Below are 20541 nucleotides of genomic sequence, written 5' to 3'. Positions count from 1 at the left end.
GTTTTGAGTTAGGGATAGATACATGTTTTGAGTCCGAGGCTCCAGAACAGACTCCACATGGTCCTATGACAGTAGGGTGAGCTTGCTGGCTGCTAGAGCACAGGTTGGCAGAGAGGTCTCTGTTGATATTTGAATGGAAGGATGAGTAGTGATTCCAATTTAGTGGTAACCAAGAAAATGTGTTAGTGTGACTCTTGATGGTATCTATCTGCTGTGATGAACTAACTGTATAACTCCAGGTATTCCTGAGTGTACACAAAAGCAGGTGATGTTCTCTTTGCTTGACCAAGCTGGGCTGGTGTTAAAGTCGCACAATTACAGCTTGACCTAGGGGATAGGGTGGCAGAAAGCTGTGGGTTCTCACAGATCTGGGGGAACTCACAGGTCTAGGGGTCCAGGAAGCTATAGAGTCTTTATATCCTGAATGATGGATGGGTGGACAGGGAAGTCTGGTATTGGGGAACTCACAGATGTGAAAGAACTCGAATGTGTGGTGGCACTCATAGGTATGGCAGGTGCATGGAGCTGGGTAACTGGAGGCGGTGGCAGAATGCTGAGAATAGGGAACTTACAGGTCTGGGGGAACTTTCAGGTCTGGGGGCATGCACAGAACTGAAAGACCCAGCACACCTGAGATCTGGGGTAGGGGTACAGAGAGTTAGGGTTAGGGTACTCAGTGGTCTGGAGAAACTTTCAGGTTACACAGAGCTGTGGAACTTGAGCAGGCCTAGGAGTTGGAATGGTGGGCACAGAGGGCTAAGGTTAGGGTCACAGCAAGTGCTCTTACCCATTGAATCAGCTCCCGAGCTCCTCCCTCTGCCTCGGTAAATTCTCATTCCTTCATTCTTGACTTGTTTAGTTGAAATGGCATGTTTAAATAAGCACATGCATCAGTTTTCCTGTCTCTGTAGTCAAGAGACTATTCATATGTAAGCATATTTCTGTTCAATGTCATGTAATATAGTTATGTTAAATACTGACAAATTGAATCTGTAATTGTAAAACTATGAAAATGCAAAACTTGTAAACTAATTCTTACTTGATATGTGAAAGTGCCAAAGATATGTACAAACTACACTATCAGCAATCACACCACACACACACACACACACACACACACACAGGCTTTCCACAGAAATCCAAGATGTGAACATAGCCATCCATTTTATATAATTAAACTTTCTCTGTTCTTTTTTCTCTCCCATCTATTCCCCTGCCTTTTTTCAAGGCAGGTCTCACTATATAGTGCAGGCTTGCTTAGAACTTACATAATGAAGCTAGGATTCAACTTGAAATCCTCTTGCATCAGCCTCCTGGATAGCTGAGATTGAAGGCATTGGACATCATGTTTTGTAATTTCTTGTGCTTTCCTGTCCACATTTATATGTGGCAAACAGACGTTTCAGCCTTGTTTTAACATCTATCCTTCCCCTTCCCCCTCCCACCAAAAAAAAAAAAGAAAAAAGAAAAAAGGAAGAACATTTCCAGTTACTTTCTTACATTCAAGATTGGCTTCTCTGTGACTAATTTTGTATGCTCATAGTTTGCATGGGGGTGTGGAATATTTTCTCTGCATTTAGCATTTACTTCAGTATTGATGCTCTGTGCCCCTTCCAAGCTTCTGCTCTGGCCATTTGTTTAAATATACTGTCTATGTATTTCAATTGGGATAAAGATGGTCACTAACTTATGAAGTTCTGACAATGATGAGATGCTCCTAAACCGAATGTGCTCAGGAGAAAAATCTTTTTGCTCCCTTTCATGTGTGTGTGTGTGTGTGTGTGTGTGTGTGTGTATGTTTTCATGTGAGTGTACACATGTGTGTGCACACGTGTATGGAGGCCTGAGATCAAATGTATGCACACCACCAAACCTGGCCAGAAAGACACTTTGGGTAGACTTGTAGATCCGTAGGTTTTTTAATTTTTTCTAGCACTTTAATTATACTACACTATGGTTACACTATGGTTTTACAGATTTCATGATTTAGTTGAGAAGTGAGTCCCTGTATCTTATTATTGTTACTTTGAAGACATTTGAAAACAATCAGGCTTTTTAAAAGTTTTTTTTTTCAGTGATGGAGATTGAACCCAAGACCTTACCTGGCTCTTGAATGATAGGCAAGTGCTCTACCACTGAACTATAGCCTCAGCAATAAATTAATATTAGTATATAATTGTTAAGTTTGGGGCTTATGTGTACCACTTTGTAATTTGTGTTCTAATTGATCTGTTTTCTATTCCCTGTTTTCCCATTCATGGTTCTTTTGGATTGAGTATTTCACCGTTTCCCCTTCTGCATCAGTTCTTTGTTTTGTGATAATAATAATCTTAATTAATTAATTAATTTGAGACAGTATCACTATGTAGCCTAGGCTGGCCTCAAACTTTCAATCTTCCTGCTTCTGCCTCCTGAGTGCTGGGATTACAAGTCTCTCACACCATGCCCTAGGACTTGATATTTTATGTGCTTAAGGGTTAACCCACTTTTACCTTTACCTGCTGAGCCATCTTGCCAGCCCCCATATATTGCTTTTTGTTGTTGTTGTTCAATACTTGATCTCTGCCCATGCTCACTTTCCTCTTACTTAGGGACCCTTCCAGCACCTTGTTCCCTTTACATCCCCTAGTAAACTTCTCTCTCAAATTTGGCCTGTCCTTCTTTAGCTTCTAAACCCACTCTGGAAGGTTTATTCCTTTCTGTCTGTCTACAGTGAGTGCCAATACCACCAATACAAATCCAACCCACCTGCCTTCTTAAAGTGACCTTTTCTTAGAACCTACTATTAATCAAGGTCCAGAATCCTAAATTACCACCTAACCTTGTCCCCTGAAGTCCCTTCTTTACATTAACTATCCAACAAATTCTTTAAAAATGCATATAACATCACTCTATAACTTTCAGTGGTTCTCTGTAACAACATAAAAGCTGTATCTCCAGGCTGGGGATGTACGTCAGTCCATAGAGTGCTACGCAAAGCCCTGGGTTTGACCTCCAGCACTGCATAAAATCAAGAGCGGTGCTGCATGCCTGTATCCCGGGTGCTCTGAAGATGGAGGTAGAAGGACTGGAAGCTCAAGGTCATTTCCTCTTCCTGTCACTCTTTGGTACTTTTCACTGTTGAAACTTTCAGCCACTTCTAACATGCTCCTCAGTCTTTACCTACCCTTTCCTCTTAGATACTCAGTCTAACCATTTTAGGATTAATGTGTTTTCTGAGGTCATCTTTGCTTCTCTGTGATCCATAACTGTGTGCCTGTGCATGTCTGAGAGACTTTTACTTGCATTTCTTGTCTGTTATCATGTCCTCCATACACTAGGGCATAAACAGCTCCTATTTGGCCTGGATACTTATGTACCTGGCTCACATGGTAGGGCCTCAATAAGCTGGATGATGCATAGAAGGTGCCTGTCTCACTGAGGTGGTGATCGTGGGAAGTTTTTCAGCACAGATCACACCCTTGGGCCTTGAATGTCAATAGCATCTTCTTTGAGGGATCTTTCAAGTTCAGTTCTAACTAGAGGCTGGTGGTCAGTGGCTGGGGTCTCCCACAAGAAATCTTTCAATTGCTGTCTGTGTTTTTTAGCTCATGGTCAATGCAGCTGGCATGGTAAAGGTATCGTTAGCTGTTTTCTGTTCTATTCCCCCAGCATTACTCTGACAACTCAGGGAAATACCACAAAATAAATGGATAACTTAGGTTTCCATAAAGCTTTGCCATCTGGAATTAGATTTGGGGACGGCCCCAGCAGTGGGACTTCATGGGCAAGGAGACACCAGACCAGTTCTTCATTTAAAAAAGAAAATAGGTTTAACAGCAACCATTTTCTCACAATCTTGTCAATGTTTAAGGAAGCGATTCCTTGAGAGTATGCCGCGTCTTTGAGCTTCTACTGAGACAGCGGTTACTCAGAGCTGCCATTTTCCGGAAGGGGCTAACTGAAGCTCCGGTCCCGCCAAGCTATTCCGACTCTGACTCTCCTCAGGTGGGCAGAAGCGTCAAGAGAGGCTAGTCTGCTGCGGGAGAGCACCCCCCCACCCCGCTTTAGCATAGCAGCGGAACCTAAGGGTCGAGCTGCCGCAGAGGAAGAAACGGACTTGAGGTGTAAATGCTCTGACGCTGGCCAATGGCTCTGCTTCCGGTAGAAACCCGAAGCCCGGCTCCTCGAAACTACAACTCCCAGCAGACACCGCGTCGCGTCCTGGTCAAACTGGGGGAGCGGCCGCCATTGTCCACGGCCGAGGTGAGGCCTTAACCAGGACCGTTGGACACTTGATGCCGTTGTGGCTGAGACAGGCTGGTCGCGAGGACTAGGACAGAGAGGACGAGCGCGGAGCGGCAGCGCCTGCGGTCAGGGCCGGCTCGGTGCGGGTACGTGTCCGGCGACTGCTCTGTCCGCGCCGGCCTGTTGCCCCCGTTGCCCTCCGGCTCCCCGGGTCTGGGTGCATCGCCTGCAGGGTCCGCCCGGTGGGTCGGGCCTGCAGCGTTGTTCCGAGGCCGCGTGCTGTAGCCCTGGGATAGCTAAGCCACAGCACAGTGTGAGGGCAGGTGGCTGCAAAGCCAGGTAAGGCGGGCCTGGAGCGACGGGGTTACTGAGGCCCGGGCACAGGGGTTAGGGCTCTAGGGGCTGTGTTTAACCTTCTCTGTCACAGAAAGAGCAGTGAAGAGTTGGGAAGACCGGGGAGGGGGTCTTTGTTATTTTTTAATATAACCAGAATTTATTGAAGAGGCTCTCTAATTTTTGCAGATGCAATTGTTTTTCTCCAAATATTTCAATGATGGTGTTTAGAGCCCCTCCCTAATCCACACCACCTTCCACTGCCCTCCCCAATTTAATGTAATTTCTTACCTATATCACTTTAATTAATTGTGTTTCACTTTATAGCATTGATATATCTATCTATATCTTTCTATCCCTATATCTTTATCTGTATTTCGTCTGATTTGTGTCTCCCAGTGCCGGTCAGTGTGGATCCATGCACTGGAGCCTGGTCAACCTACCAAGTGTCCCATCCTTGTAAGACCCTGTCCTTTCTCCCTCCCAGGAGCCATCAGTTGCCAGAATTTCCTTAGATTGGGTTGGGCTTTCTTACCCACCTCCCCATGTCTAGGCTGGGATTTTTGTCTGGTTTGAGCTTGCATAGGACTTGTGAATGCTGTCACCATTGCTCTGAATTCAGATATGTAACCGACCAGCTGACTCAGGTTCTTTTAAACTTGAAGTGACTCTGTGTGTGTGTGTGTGTGTGTGTGTGTGTGTGTGTGTCTGTGTGTGTGTGTGTGTATGTGTGTGTGTGTGTGTGTGTGTGTGTGTGTGTGCATGTGCATGTGTGTGTAGGGTTCTTTTTCTTGTAGCTGTGTAAAATTCAGTTTGCTTGCCTTGAGTTTTGGTTCAGATCCTGAGGCTTCTGAGGCCCTGTGAACCTGCTAGTGCTTTGTATGCACCCTGAAGAATCCCTTCAGAGGTTAAGACCCTCAGTCAAAAACCCAGAACCTGGGTAGTTATGGGGTCTGTTTCTGAACCTTTGTCTCTGACTGCCACTGCAGAAGGGGACCAATAGGCTTGAGACTTGTAGATCATTTGGGTTGTTTTTGTTTGTGTTTGTTTTTTGACTATAACATTTGTATATGATCACACTTAAACCATCTTGAAGTGTGGAATTGAGTGGTTTTGTTGTATTTTCATAAAGTTGTGTAGCTATCAACACTCCCAATTCCAGAACTTCCATCGCTCCCCAAAGAACCTCTTGCCACCTTTAGGAATCACCACTTTCCCCGTCCTCCAGCTCTAGGCTACTAATGTATGCACAGTACATCAACTGGAAAGTTCCTTATGAGTGGCTCACCCTTGGGAAGGAATGGCCCACACCTTTCACCTTTATTCAGGATTGGACTTGCCTTTGCCGGTGTTTTTGAGTTATATTTAATTTTGCTCTGGTTCACACTTCCCCTGCTTTCTCTCTGCATATGTGTATGTATGTGGAGCCCAGAAGTCGATGTTGGGTATCTTCTTCAGTTGCTGTCCGTCTTATTTTTTGAGACAGGGTCTCTCAAATGAGTCCAAGTCCTGACTGAATCTTACCGATTTGGCCAGATAGACTGGTCAGAAAACCCTGTCTCTGCCTTCCCAGTATTGGGATTGCAGATATATCACCACATAGACTCTTATGTCATGTTTTGTCATGTCATTTACATGTCATGTCTGAAATGTGAATTATGTTTTCTTAGTTTGCATCCTCAGGGTTTTTGTTGGTTTTGTGGCTCGGTTCTTCTTCCCACTGAGTCACCTGTGAGGAAGGACCAGTTTGGTATTTTTCTACCTTGTCTCTAGGTTGATAATTACAGTGCTCCTGGACAAGACTTTAGTTGATCGATCAGTCTTCAGGGATGGCAGCCATCAACCCGTGGCCCTCCTGGGGTGAGTCCAAGTCCCAATTTTTCTGGGCCTGTCCTAGTTCAGACCTTCTGTAGCTGTAGGTCAAGGTTGAGAAGAGGCTGTGGATGTTTGGGAATGATAAAAGGTCTGGCTGAATTGGTACAAAATTAGAGGTGATTGGTGGTCAGCTCCTGACCCATGTGCCTCTGTGAGATAATCCAGTAACTTGTGGTACTCATTAGAAGACAGTCATGTAATGCGTATACTCAGAATGGTTTTCCTTCTGCCATGTTTTTCACTTGATTGCGTTTCACTTATATAGCATTGATCTGTATTTTAAAAACAATATTAATAGTGGTGTATGGAAGTTTTATCTGTAAGGGACATTTCATTATCAAAGGGTGTTCTGCTACTTACATTTGAAAGATATTTCTAATTAGTGTTAAAGTTTATCAGATATTTCTTCATTCCTGTTTTTATTTTTGATTTTTTAAAAAAGTTTTGTTTTGACTTCATGTGTATGTGTGACTGCTTGCATGTATGTATGTGCATTACATGCATGCCTGGTGCTTGTAAAAACCAGAAGTGGCCATTGGATCACCTGAAAGTGGAGTTAAGCAGTTGTGAGCCATCTGATGTGGTTTGGAACCAAACCTGGGTCCTCTGCACAAGTAGCACATACTCTTAACCGCTGAGCCATCTCTCCAGCCCCTCATTCTTGATTTTTGTTTGTTTGTTTGTTTGAGACAGGGTCTCCCTATAGCCCCAGCTGACCTAGAGCTGGCTATGTAGACCAGGCTGGCCTCTATCTCAAGTAGTTTGCTTGCCTCTACCTCCCAACTGCTGGGATTAAAGGCATGCACCACCATGCCCAAAACCCATTCCTCTTTTGAATGGCCTTGTTGTTACATGTTCCACTTGTGCATTTCCTGTATAAATTCAGCTCATATTGAATTTTTTACATGCTCTTGAGCTCTGTGTATGGGGCTTTGTTACAACCATTAGTAAGTCAGTTTCTTTTTCTATTATGTCATCTTTAGTTTGTGTCATAATCCTAAAATCTGATCCTTCTGTTTTTTTGATTTATTTTTATGTCTAGAGTGCCGTGTCTGCATGTGTGTAAGTGCACTTGTGTCATGCAGTATCCTTGGAGAACAGAAGAGGGTGTCAGATCCACTGGAGCTGGAGTTAGGATGGTTGTTAGCTGTCATGTGGGTGCTGCGGTTTGAACCCGGGTCTTCTGCAAGAATAGCCAGTGTTCTTAACTGCTGAGCCATCTCTCCAGCCCCGTAAAATCTGATCCTTCTTTGCAGGCACCCTCATGGACCAATCCTGGGGTATGGCAGTTGCTGACCCACGTGCCTCCTGGGGTGAGTCAAGAACCTATATCCTCAGCCATGTTGGCTGCCGTGTAATGTCTCCTTCCTACAGTGATCTGCCCTAGCTGGAGATCAGAGCTGGGGAACAGGTGGTTCTTCAGAACAGGAGTTTGCAGTCCAGGTTTGTCTCTGTAGAGTTAGAACAAAGAGGAATCAGAATTTTTTTTGGGGGGGGGGAATAAAATGATGATGACATCTAGGACAGAAAGCATGAGAATTAATGTCTAGCCGTTCAGGACTCAGACTTGGAAAGACTGTAAATGGACAGTGCTTCTCAGAGATGGTGACTTAGAGTGTAGGAGATCAGTAAGGGTTCATATGTTACCTTCTCTGAGCCCTGTTTCCTTACTCTATAAGATGAGGAATGGGTTTCTTCCTCCCCCGTGATGGTAGGAATGGGTAGGACTGGGCCATCCTCATCTTCCTGGGGTGGTTGAGCTTCTAGCAGAAGAGGTGCCTCCATGACCTCTTTTTCTTTTCCCAGCTCTTTGCCATCAGAATCCAGTGTGGCACTTGGAGGGGAGCCCTGAGGAGGAGGGGAGACAGGCAGCTGGGCTCCCAACAGCCCAGGTCCAGGTGAGACGGGGCATCTGCTTTTTCCTGAAGGGTCACTGTGTTCCCAAAGGGTGATTGCCCAGGTTCTCCCTGGGCATCCCAGGTGGTGTGGGTCCTTAATTTACAAGAATTTAGGTAGATAAGGAATCAGCCAGAAGTGAATGGTTCCTGAGTGCAGGAACAGGGCTTGAGTCAGTTCCATGATGTAGGACCTTGCTGTCAACCAGCCTGTCCACATTGCTGAGCCACAGCTGTGCCCTGGGGTTTTTATTTTGGAGGGGTGGTGGTGACTGATAGCTGTCCTGGCTGGCAGCTCCCCCCTTTCCTCCTCTCACCTTTACACATATGTTCAGTGTGAGATCCGGCTGATGCTGTGTCGTGGACTCCATGCATGCTATGAGAACAGGTCTATCTACCCTGAGGCCCTAACAGGCCTCTTCTAAGGTGGTCACCTAGCTAATGACACTTCACAGCTGGCCTTAGGGTGCACATGCTTTGCAGGACACAAGGAGCCTGAGATGTGGAGGGATGCCCTAAGCCCTATAGCAGCTCAGTTTATCTGATGCCTTGGTTGATGAGGCACAGTCTGCACAGACGGGCACATTATGGAGGGGGAGGTGCTTTGAATAATTAAGCCAAGAGGTGAAGGAAAGGCATCAGGCACCTGGCCTTCTGTAGCTCCACAGGGTAATTGGAAGCTGAGGTCAACGGTGTAACTGACAAGACTGACCCCATTAGATTTTAAATGAGAGGCAAGTAAGAACCCGTGTGGGCCTGCATGCCTACTGCAAAGAACCCAGGTGGGCCTGCATGCCTACTGCGTGCCTACTGCAAAGCAGGGGCCCCATCCTGGTGCTGACTAGGAACTTTAGAACTGTTGACAGCAAGAGGCACCGTGGTCCACAGTATGGCTTGAAAAGTGGAGTGGAGAGGCTGTGGGAGGCAGGCTGCTGTTGGAGGCTCAGTCTGATCAGGGCCTGGATGCTGAAGAGGAGAGTGGGATTAGAAAGACACAAGGATGTCTACACAGCACCTTTGGGCAGCTTGTGAGAGAAGAGAAGAGGCCAGTGGTGTGGGGATGGGAGGGATGCCAGTGCCACCCTTGCTTGCTGGTTCATCAGAGGCGGCCGCTAGTGAGATAACATCCACATATGAGACAGTTGATCCTTTTAAGTAGTACAGTTCATTGGTTTTCAATATATTTACAGAATGGTGCTTCCAGCCTCTAATCCTAGAATATTTTTTATCATCCTAAGAAGAGCTTTTATATCCATTGGTAGTCATTCCCTTTTTCTATACTCCCCATCCCATGGCAACCACTAAACAATTTTCTGTATTTATGGATTTGCCTATTCTGGATATTTCATTTAAATGGAATCATAGTATGTGGTGTTTTGAATCTGGCTTCCTTCACTTAGCATATTTTAAAGGTCATTCATTTTCTTTGTTTTAGATTTATTGTTATTTGTGTGTGTCTATGTGAGTGTATGTGCAGGTCCCTGAGGAGGCTATCATTGGCTATCAGAAGCCTTGGGGCTGCCTGTGGGTGCTGGGACTGAACTCTGGTCCTCATGATAGAACAAGTGCTCTTAATGACCTTGTCAGCCCTTTAGGATCATTCATATTTTAGGATGCATTAGTATTTCTTTTTATGACTGAGGCACAGCCTTTTTCAAATTTTAATGCCAGGTTTGGTAGTGCATGAGTTTAATTCCAGCACTTGGGAGCCAGAGGCAGGTGGATCTCTGTGACTTCAGGCCAGCTTGGTCTACATAGTGAGTTCCAGGACAGCTGGGGCTACAAGGAGGCCCTGTCTCAAAAATTACCGAAAATAATGTTTTAATTTTAACTTTATATATATGAGTGTTTTGCTTGCATCTAACTGCATCCATGTGTACAATCCCTGTGGAGGCCAGAAGAGGGCGTTGGATTCCCTGGAACTAGAATTATGGCAGTTCCCATGTGGGTTCTGGGGACTGTACCCAGGTCCTCTGTAAAAGCAGCAGCCAGTGCTCTTTTTTTTTTTTTTTTAATATTTTGTTATTTTTATGTGTATGAGTGCCTTCATGCACCCGTGTTTTGCAGTGCCCCGGGAGGTCAGAAGAGAGCATTGGATCCCCTAAAACTGGAGTTTTGGATGGTTGTTAGCTGCCATATGGGAGCTGAGAATCAAACCCAGATCCTCTGGAAGAGCAGCTGGTGGTCTTATCTGCTGAGCCATCTCTTCTTCAGCCCTGGCACAGCTTTTTTTTTTTTTGTCTTTTTGAGACAGGGTCTCCCTGTAGCCCCAGCTGTCCTGGAACTCACTATGTAGACCAGGCTGGCCTTGAATTCACAGAGATGTGCATGCCTCTGCCTCCTGAGTGCTGGGATTAAAGGCGTGCACCACCACACCTGGTGGCATGGCTATTTTTAACTTGCTTTCAGTTTCTTCTGGAAAATGAGAAAATTTTAATCTATTTGAAAAATTGATCAAATTTACGTGTGTTGTGCTGACTGACTCTTTGTTATGAAAGGTAGGAAAAAATAGTTTGATTATTTTATTTAGGTCTTTCATTTGTAAGTTAAAATAATGAAGTCACTGTGAGAGACTGAGATATAAAATGTTTTTAAGTAACTTCTCTATTTAACTTTATGCCTTCCCTCAAATTAAAAAAACAATAAAGGCTCCTACAGTTTGAAAGCTCACAGTGAACCGCATGGACAGCATGCTGTCAGCACGTGGCAGTGCGGTTATCCCTGAGAAGCAGAAGGTCCTGCATGGAGTGATGCAGGGGGATGACTATCTGGCATCAGAACCTGGGCGCTGGGGTCCATGCTGTTAGAGTGTACATCATTTTCAGATCCTAGAGCAAAGTCATCAGCAGCGAAGCTAGGCTAGGCTGACTAGAAGGGCCCGGAATCGTTCACCAGGAAAGTACATTAGCTATAATCAGATGCTGCGGAGAAGCCCATTAACCACCGTGCTGCACTCTACTGTTATCTTGTGTGAGGGTTTCTGAAAGTTAGTACTTACTGCTGAGAAAATAAAACAATTAAAATAACAACACCCTCTAATGTCTGAAGAGTTGTGATTTCTGAGAACATACACCTGATCTTCTTTGTAGATGACTGCTTTTGAATTTGCCCTGTGGGAAACTTGAACTTGAACTGTGAATTTTTAATTAAGCAAGGTCTTCAGAAATGTGAAAGCCTGTTGCTCCTTCCTGGCTCTCTCCAAGTTAGATATTGAAATAAAACATTCACCCAGTGAAAACATCAAATGCTGTCATCTCATCACTTGAAGAGTTCATTCCTAGAAACATGTTACAAAAATTTCAGCCAGCAAGAGCCTAGATCCTGTTTTTGAGCAGTAGGAGAAAATATTGCTGCTAATATCCCAATCTCGTTAACAATGCCAGAGAGCCTCCCCAAATACAGAAATCTTTCTGTATTGACCTAAGAGTTTCTGCATGCATGATGAGGCAGTGACACTTTGTACCTGTCATTCTTCATTCTTAAAGATTATATTTTGCTCTGCAAAGAGCTTGTATTAAAGTGCTAAAAACAGCCAGATATGGTAGTACATGCCTGTAATTCCAGAACCTGGTAGGCTGAGGCAGAAGGGGCTTGAGTTTGAGACCAGCCTGAGCCGTATAGTGAGGTCCTGTCTTAAAAAACAAAACCCATGCTGGTAAGATGGCTCAGATGCGGTGCCTGCTGCACAGTAATCCCTCAAACCCACTTACAGGTAGACTGAGAACAGACTCCACACATGGCACATACCCCGTCATGCACCATAACCTACGAAAAGCCCAAAGCCTCCCACCCCCAACAAAACCCATTAAAGTTAATGAAAATCCATCAAGCGAGCCTTACGATCATCCCAGGTTCCATGAAGGAACAAACTGTTGAGGAACTCATAATTAGCAGTCTTACTAGGCAAACGGCTAAGACCCAGTTCAGCAACCTCAGACCCTAAAAGGGTTTAAATGTGTGGCTAGTGAGTACCCAGATTCCAGGAAGTTCTTTTGAATGCCTAGCACAGTGTATGTTCAAAGTAATGTGCAAGAGTGTGCACAAGAATTTGGGTGAGACATCTCTGCACGTCATCCAGCATATGATTAGAAAATGTAAGTTGGACTTGTGTTAACTGTGTCCTGCACCCTCAGTCCAGTGCACCTGGTAACAGTGTAACCTTCACTTCCTGCCTACCCATGGTGATGAGGGGACCCCTCTCCAGAGGTGCCTAGTCCTACTGCTGTCCAGCGTCACTTGGCTGCTTGGGCATTCATTCCTGTTTGCAGTTCTGATCTGAATGTATCCTCTTATTCATTGCTAAAGTGAGGCCACCATGATTTTGTAGCCCCCAAGTGACCCATTCACCTCGGGGGGAGGTGTTCACTTTTTACTCCATAGGCCTAGTTTGATATTTTTCTTCCTTTAAAGATTTATTTTTTTATTTATAGCTTACGTGTGTGTGCCTGCATGAATAATGTGCACCACACACATGGCTGGTGCACACAGAAGCCAGAAGACAACTTTGGCTCTCTTGGAACTAGAGTTACAGACAGTTGTGATCTACCGTGTGGGTGCTGGGAACCAAATGTGGGTCAGTGGGAACCAAATGTGGGCAAGTGCTCTTAACCATGGAGCCATCTCTCCAGCCCCTAATATTTCTTTTTTAATTGGATTTTTTTGGGAAAATTCTGTAATTAAAGTACGAAGAGTCATTAAATAGTCCCCATCTATTTGAATAAACAGTAGATACTATTTTACTGTCTTTGCCTTTCCTTTTTTATATCGTCTCCAGTCTCTTTATCAGAACAACTGAACATGGGTTTATTCAGTGTGTACACAATCTATTTTGTATATAGGTTATATAGATGATAGAATTTTTGTAATATTTTTCTACATGTTGCTTTTTTTGAAATTTTCAAAATTTATTATATGTGGATGAGTATTTTGCCTACATGTATGTAAGTATACCACATGTGCGCAATGCCTGCAGAGGCCAGAAGAGGGAGTCAGAGCCCCTGGAACTGTAATTACAGGTGTGGGTGCTGGGAACTACAAGAGCAGCGAGTTCTCTTTAACTGCCGAGTCAACTCCAGCCCTGTGTGTAGCTTTTTAAAAGCCTCCTTTGTACAACCAGGTCCTAACTGATGGACAGGTCAGGTTTGTTCCTTCCACGCTAACTATTCCCGCTAAAGCTGTGTGAACGTTACTGTTTGACATTGCGCATGTGTGTAAGTGCTTGTCTGTAAGACCCTAGAAGCAGAATTGTGCTTGGTCTGGGTTTGGCGGTGTACTTTTCTGTCACTGGTGCCACTGTGTTGGTCTCCAAAGGGTGAAGCCACTACCCAGTCTCTCCATTCTGGAAGAACATGTCCATTTTCCTCTATGTTTGCTGACACTTAACATCAGAGATCTTTTTAACTGATTGCATGGTCAAAAAGCTATATTGTATTTTAATTTGAATGTCTTTGATTGCTATCTTTTAATAGCTTTATTGACCATTTCAGTTCTGTTTATCTTACCCTTCTTCACACGTACATAATTTTTCCTGATTGCAGTGTCAAAAAAGTCTATCACATTATCTTTTTTAAAAACTTATTTATTTTTATTTTATGTTGATAGGTGTATTACTTGCATGTAGGCAGGTACACCCCTGTTGTGCAGTGCCTTTGGAGGTCATAAAAGGGTGTTGGATCCTCTAGAACTGGAGTTAGGATGATTGTTAGCCAGCATGTGGGTGCTGGGATTCTAACCCAGGTCTTCTGCAAGAGTACCTAGTGCTCTTAACTGCTGAACTATCTTTCCAGCCCCCTATTGCATTATCTTAATTTGATTGTCTTTTTTTTATTTTATGCGTATGAGTGTTTTGGCTGTATGTAAGTGCACCCATGTGTACAGTTCCCATGGAGGTCAGAAGAGGGCATTGGATCCTCTGGTACTGGAGTTAAGGATGGTTGTTAGTTGCAGTGTGGATGCTAGGAACCAAACCTAGGTCCTCTGCAAAATCAGCTAGTGCTCTTAATCACTGAGTCGTCTCTGCAGACCCATTTTCTTTCCTTTATCATATCCTCCTTTACTCCCACATTTCTAGGGACTGACTTAACTGATACATTGGTATTTCACATATGTTCTGATGCTTGAATCTATATGAATGATCATATATATATATAATATGAATTATCTTCTGTCTGTAGTTTATCTTGTATCTTATCAGATAATTATTGGTATGTTTTTGTTGGGTGAGTATCTATATTTATGTATTTTAAACTGCCCTGTGTTATTTTTAAAAGTGGTTCTATCATTTTCCTTCATATTCTCTTCCCGAAGTCTTCAGCTGGATACTGAATCTCCTGAGTAAGTTACTGTCTGACCTTCTACTATATGCCGTGTTTCCTGGCAGTCTAGTCCTGTCACCACAGCACTCCTTCCCTGCCTTCCCCTTGAACTTATTGCTGTCTCTTCTTCCCAGTTTAAGAATCTCATTCTCTCTCTCTCTCTCTCTCTCTCTCTCTCTCTCTCTCTCTCTCTCTCTCTCCAAAAGAAAGAGCTGACCTTGTATCATTCTGTTTTGTTTTGTGCTGTAGTCTCTACAAGGTGAGAGTCTGAAAAGAGGACTTAGAGTTCTTCAAATTGGATGTATCTGAAGTCTGGATTTGTGTTCTCTGGCGGCCCAGCCCTGTGTCTGTGTGTGGAGTAGACATTCCTCTGTTCTGTCAGTTACCAGGAGAGGGATGTGACACAGTGCTTGAGAGTCTTGCTGGTATGCTGCCCACTAGTTTTGCTTCTTGACTGATGCTGTTTTCTCTCCTGGCAATCTCACTGGCTCTCTGAGCCTGCTGGGCTAGGATCTGCCTTCTGGTCTTGAGCCTAAAAGGCCTATGAGAATTCTGCGGAGGTGTCAGTGCTGCTGGAAGCACCGCACATGGTGGAGTGGCTGGTCAGGCTGTCCTTAGCGCAGACCTTTGCCCCAGCTGTTTCCACACTGATTTCCCTCCAACCTTTCTTATGTCACTGAAGCTGAGAGCACAGAACTCCTGTGTTTCTCCCACAGGTAGCTCCTATCCACAGTAGTCCTGCCTAGGGGTGGGTCTGGGAGGCCTGGCTACCACTTCAGTAGGTCAGGGGTAGGAGTGTGGGGGAGTTTCTGGTGCTGCCAGTCCACTGTCCTCATTGGCTATGGTATTTCCTTTTATTTCTTTAATTTAAAAAAAAAGGGTTTAAAAAGCCCAAATAGAACATAAACTGAGTTTTCTGTTGCTGCAGTAGCAGTTTAGGAACAAACAATGCTTAGAATGGTTTTAGTTTATTCTCAGTTCTGGGGCTTAGAAGTCTGAAATGGGCCTGTATAGTCAGGGGTGCTACTGTAAGCCTGTAATCCCAACACCTGGAGGTGGAGACAAAGATCAAGAGTTCAAGGCCAGCCTCAGCTACATACCAAGTTCGAGGCCTGCCTAACCTAAGCAATAATATCCTTTCTCAGAAAACTGAAAATGGTCTAGAGAGATGACTCAGTGGTTAAGAACAGTGACTGCTCTTGCAGGGGACTCAGGTTCAGTTCCCATCACCCATATGGTGGATAACAGTCATCCTTAACTCCAGTTCCAGGGGATCAAACACCCTCTTCCAACCCCCATGGGCATTGCACAACATGGGTGCACTTATGTACATGCAGACATACACATAAATATAAATAAATAATGAAAAAAAGACTTAAAACCCACTAAAAACAAAACTCCCCAAACCAGATCAATGAGAGCAACAAAAATATCCACAAACAAGTCTTCAGGGCTGTGGTCCATATTCAGGCTCCTGGAAAGAATGTGTTTTCTCATTCTATGTCTTGTGTCCTTCCTTTCTTTGGGTTGGGGAACAGTATTGGGGAGTGAACCTAGGGCCTTGCGCATGGTAGGCAAGAATTCTACCATTGAACCATATCCCCAGCTTTGTCCTTCTTCAAAGCAAATCACTTCTACCTCTGCTTCCTGATTCTCTGCCCTCTTCCCTCACAGTGCACTGGATTCACCTGCACGATACAGGCTACTCTCTTTTGGTCTTTTTTTGAGACAGGGTGTCCCTGTAGCCCCAGCTAGCCTGGAACTCGCTATTGTTGACCAGGCTGGCCTTGAACTCAGACATCTGCCTGCCTTTGCCTCCCGAGTGCTGAGATTAAAGGTATGCATCATCACACCTCGGCTAATACAGCCTACTCATGTCAACATCTTTAATTTAGTTGAATTTATAAGTTCTTTTACCATTAAAATAACAGATTTTGAGGGTTAGGATGTGGACGTCCATCTGGTCTATTGCTCCTTCTATATACATCCATGTTTATATTCTCGACAACAGCCAGCTTTCAGTTTCTGCCTTTAAGTTGTTCCAACACAGCCTACTTGTTAAACTGGAGCATTTTAAGGCAAATCTCAGAATTATGTAATTTATGTACAAGTATTTCTGTGCACATATCTAAGAGATATGTTTATTTTAGACAAGTGTCTACCTTTAAACCATAACCCCAGTACTAAGAGATATGTTTACTTTAGGATATAAGTAATAGTATCCTTATGAAACCCACCCAAATTAACAACCCTTAGATATTATCTAATACCCAGCTCACATTCCTTTTTCACTTGTCCCCACAGTGTCTTCTCTTTTTTTAAAGAAAAAAAATTGATTTGTTTTTATTTTACATGTATTTTGACTGTGTGTTATGTGTACCACATACATGCCTAGTGCCCATCGAGGCCAGAAGAGGGCATTGGATCCCTTAGAACTGGAGTCACAGTTGGGCCTGAGCTGCCATGTGGGTGCTGGGAACCAAATCTGGGTCCTCTGCAAGAGCAGCCAGTGCTTTGAACCACCAAGCCATCTCTCCAGCCTTTGCAGTGTCTTCTTCAATTGGTTAAATGTGGATCAAAACAAGGCCCACATATTTATTGCTTATACTTTGCATCTGAAGAAACTAGCTCCCTTGGCTTCTTGGTTTGCCTGATTTTTCCTTTGTAGTGTCATTGCATGAAGTCATTCATCTTCTTTAAATGTAGTTGGACTAGAGGCCTGAGTAGATTCATTTGGCATTTTTAGCAAGAGTAAAATTCCTGGGTTGTGCTGGGCCCCTCCTACTCTTTTTTTGTGTGTGTGTGTGTGTGTGTGTGTGTGTGTGTGTGTGTGTGTATTTGATTTGCACATGCATACACATGTGGAGGCCAGAGACCAATCTTGGGTGTGTCATTCCTCAGGAGCCATTCACCTTTAAGAAAAAAAAATGCATTTTGAGAGAGAGAGAGAGAGAGAGAGAGAGAGAGAGAGAGAGAGCGAGAGAGAGAGAGAGACAGAGAGAGAGAGAGAGAGAGAGAGAGAGAAAGAGAGAGAGAGAGAGAAATTGAGAGATTGATTTTGTGAACACCAGAGGACAACTTGTAAGAGTTGGTTCTCTCCTACCATGTAGGGTGTGGGTATCAAGCTTGGGCCATCGGGCTTTGCAGCAAGTGTGTTTACCTGTTGAACCATCTCACTGGTCTTACCTTTTTTTTTTTTGTCCCGTAAGTTACTTTATTGTAATGAGTTCACTAATAAAACCATTACATAGCTAGGTTAAGGTAGCCACTCAAACACTTGCCCAGTCTCAAATACTATACTTTTCAGTGGACTTCCATACAGTTAGAATGGCCATTTTAAAGCTGTGGAGATCAGCCTAGGGTAAAATCCACTTTTTTTTGTCTTTTTGAGACAAGGTCTCCCTGTAGTCCCAGCTGGCCTAGAACTTGCTATGTAAACAAGGCTGGCTTAATCTCAAAATATCTGCTTGCTTCTGTCTCGAATGTACTGGGCTTAAAGGCATATACTACCATGCCTGGCTTTTCTGCCTTGTTCAAGACAAAGTTTCTCACTGGGATTTGGGGCTCTGGTAAGTTAGGCTCCTGGCCAGTGAGCCTCAGGGCTCTACCTGTCTCTGCTTCCATAGCATTGGGCAGTGTGTGCCACCATGCCTGGCTTTTTTTTTTTTTTTTTTATGGGGGTACTGGGGGTTGAACTCTGGTCCTAATGCTTGTGTGGCAAGCCCTATATTGATTGAGCTTTTTTTCAGCCCCCAACTCCTTCCTACATTTCTTTGCATTAGTGGGCATATATATGGTGTTTAGTTGTTGAGTTTTCAGATGATAGGATGGATTATCAAGTGCAAGACATTGTCAGACTGACGCCTGTTTTATATCTCCCAGTCTTTGCCCCTGTGGCTCAGTGGTTGTTGATGGCTGTCACCAGTGACCAGCGTTTTATTACTAGGGCTTGTGAAATCCTCTAATTTCATTCTTTTTGTATCTATAGATAATCTAGTCATTTTTTAAAACAAAAAGGATGGGAGGTGAATTTGTCTATGAGGTTGACACCTCCTACGGTATAGATGTCGATCTTGTTAAGTATGTTGAAGCCATCTCAGAAGATGTCACCTCCATGGAGGTTAAGTAGTGTGAGACAAGTGCCAGAAGCACCAGTACAGTAAGCATGGCCTCTCCATTGTCCCACACATTTGGCTTCTGTGAAAGTTCATTGAGCTTAGGATGTTATGTTTCTCTGCCCATTTACTATCTTTAAATGAAAAAAACAAACAAACAAACAAAAAACTCAACTGAATGTGGTAGTGCATGCCTTTAATCCCAGCACTCAGGTGTCAGAGACAGGTGAATCTGAGTTTGAAGCTAGCCTAGTCTACAAAGTGAACTTCAGGCCAATTAGGGATACATAATGAGACCCTGTCTCAAGCAACAACAAAAGTAAAAAAACACCAAAAACCAAACCCAACCAATTAAACACCAAATATAGAAACAATAGTAATCAAGGAAACTGAAGTCTGGAAAGAGCTGAGTAAACTGGGAGATTGGCTTTGACACTATCGTTGGGGAGAGTTTCAGAGAAGAGGGTGTGTTACAATAGTAATCAAGGAAACTGAAGTCTGGAAAGAGCTGAGTAAACTGGGAAATTGGCTTTGACACTATCGTTGGGGAGAGTTTCAGAGAAGAGGGTGTGTGCAGCACTCTTAGATGTTGCATGTCAGAAAGGTGAAGGCAGAAATCCACACCTGGAGAGGGCCTGGATATGACTATGATGTGTTATATGAAATGCAGAAAAATACATTAGGGGAAAAAAAAAAGAAATCCACAGCTGGGATTAGCATTCTGAAAGCAGCAGGATGTTGGCTAGAGCTTGCTGAAAATAATTCATCACTCCGTGATCATTGCTCCAAATGCTTCAATATAAACCAGCAACAGCAATGGGATGTAGTAAGAATGAATGTGTCAGGGTGTTGGCAGATAACAGAATCTTTGTAACATAATCTTGTCTTTGCATCAAGCCAATCATATAACGATGAGGGATGCAGTTCAGTTGGGAAGAGTAAAAGATGTATTGAAGAGTAGGCAGCAAGGGCTGCTCAGTTCAGAGATGATGAATTGTTTATAAGACGTGACGACATCCAGCAAGTTCTTTATATCCTGTCTCCCTTTCTCAGGGTTGACAGCCTCATGCTATCCCCAGAAACTTTGGAAGGGATTGCCTTAGGCTGAGAGGGATCATATGTGCTCTTTCAGGAACCAGTGACTTTCAAAGATGTGGTTGTGGCCTTCACCCAAGAAGAGTGGGGGCAGCTAGATCTTGTTCAGAGGACCCTGTACCGTGATGTGATGCTGGAGACCTATGGACACCTGCTCTCTGTTGGTAAGGTGGAGATCACTTAAAAAAAAAAAAAAGCTGTGCCCATGCTCTTCTGTGGAAACAGTGGGTTGGGTCTTCGAAGGACTGAGATGAACTTAGTCTCTGAGATTCAGGGATGAAATGCCTAATGCTTATAAAGCACAAAGGGGAAAGAATTTTGCTAAGTGAGGAGTCAGCCAGGGAGAAGAGGCTAGGGATACTTTCTTTGGCTTCTCCAAAGCTTTGTCACAGAAGTTCATATTTTTTCCTTACGTGTAGGGAATCAGATTGCTAAGCCTGAGGTCATCTCCCTGTTGGAGCAAGGAGAAGAGCCATGGTCAGTGGAGCAAGCATATCTTCAAAGCACTTGTCCAGGTGAGGAGAGGCCCCAGATGTGAATGAGGAACTTAACTCAAAGCTCTCCTTTTTAGAAATGACACAAGACGTTACCTTCTTCTGATACATTCAGAATCCATCCACCCACCTTCCCTCCCTCCCTCCCTCCCTCCCTCCCTCTCTCTCTCCCTCCTTCCTTCCTGTATTCATT

At 44.0% G+C, this 20541-nt stretch overlaps 1 protein-coding gene across 5 annotated transcripts in view; it reads left to right on the top strand.

Moving 5' to 3' along the window:
- The first annotated feature begins 4099 nt into the window (after positions 1-4099).
- Positions 4100-20541, top strand: part of Znf606 (zinc finger protein 606) — a 20212-nt gene continuing 3770 nt past the window's right edge. The window contains exons 1-7 of one of the 5 annotated variants that reach the window (XM_029558462.1): positions 4100-4245; positions 6334-6420; positions 7478-7497; positions 7692-7748; positions 8242-8333; positions 19892-20018; positions 20274-20369. In XM_029558462.1, coding sequence (XP_029414322.1) covers positions 7700-7748; positions 8242-8333; positions 19892-20018; positions 20274-20369 — 364 coding nt within the window. In that variant the 5' untranslated portion in view covers positions 4100-4245; positions 6334-6420; positions 7478-7497; positions 7692-7699. Of the gene's footprint in view, positions 4567-6333; positions 6421-7477; positions 7498-7691; positions 7749-8241; positions 8334-19891; positions 20019-20273; positions 20370-20541 lie in introns of all 5 variants that reach the window. The other 4 variants (XM_029558461.1, XM_017795526.2, XM_008822765.3 and 1 more) reach the window with 4 other exon arrangements.

This window comes from Nannospalax galili, unplaced genomic scaffold, assembly GCF_000622305.1.
Source record: "Nannospalax galili isolate Female #2095 unplaced genomic scaffold, S.galili_v1.0 scaffold649, whole genome shotgun sequence".
NCBI lineage: Eukaryota > Metazoa > Chordata > Mammalia > Rodentia > Spalacidae > Nannospalax > Nannospalax galili.
The sequence above is the reverse complement of the archived record's forward strand: the minus strand, read 5'-3'. Positions and strand labels throughout refer to the sequence as shown.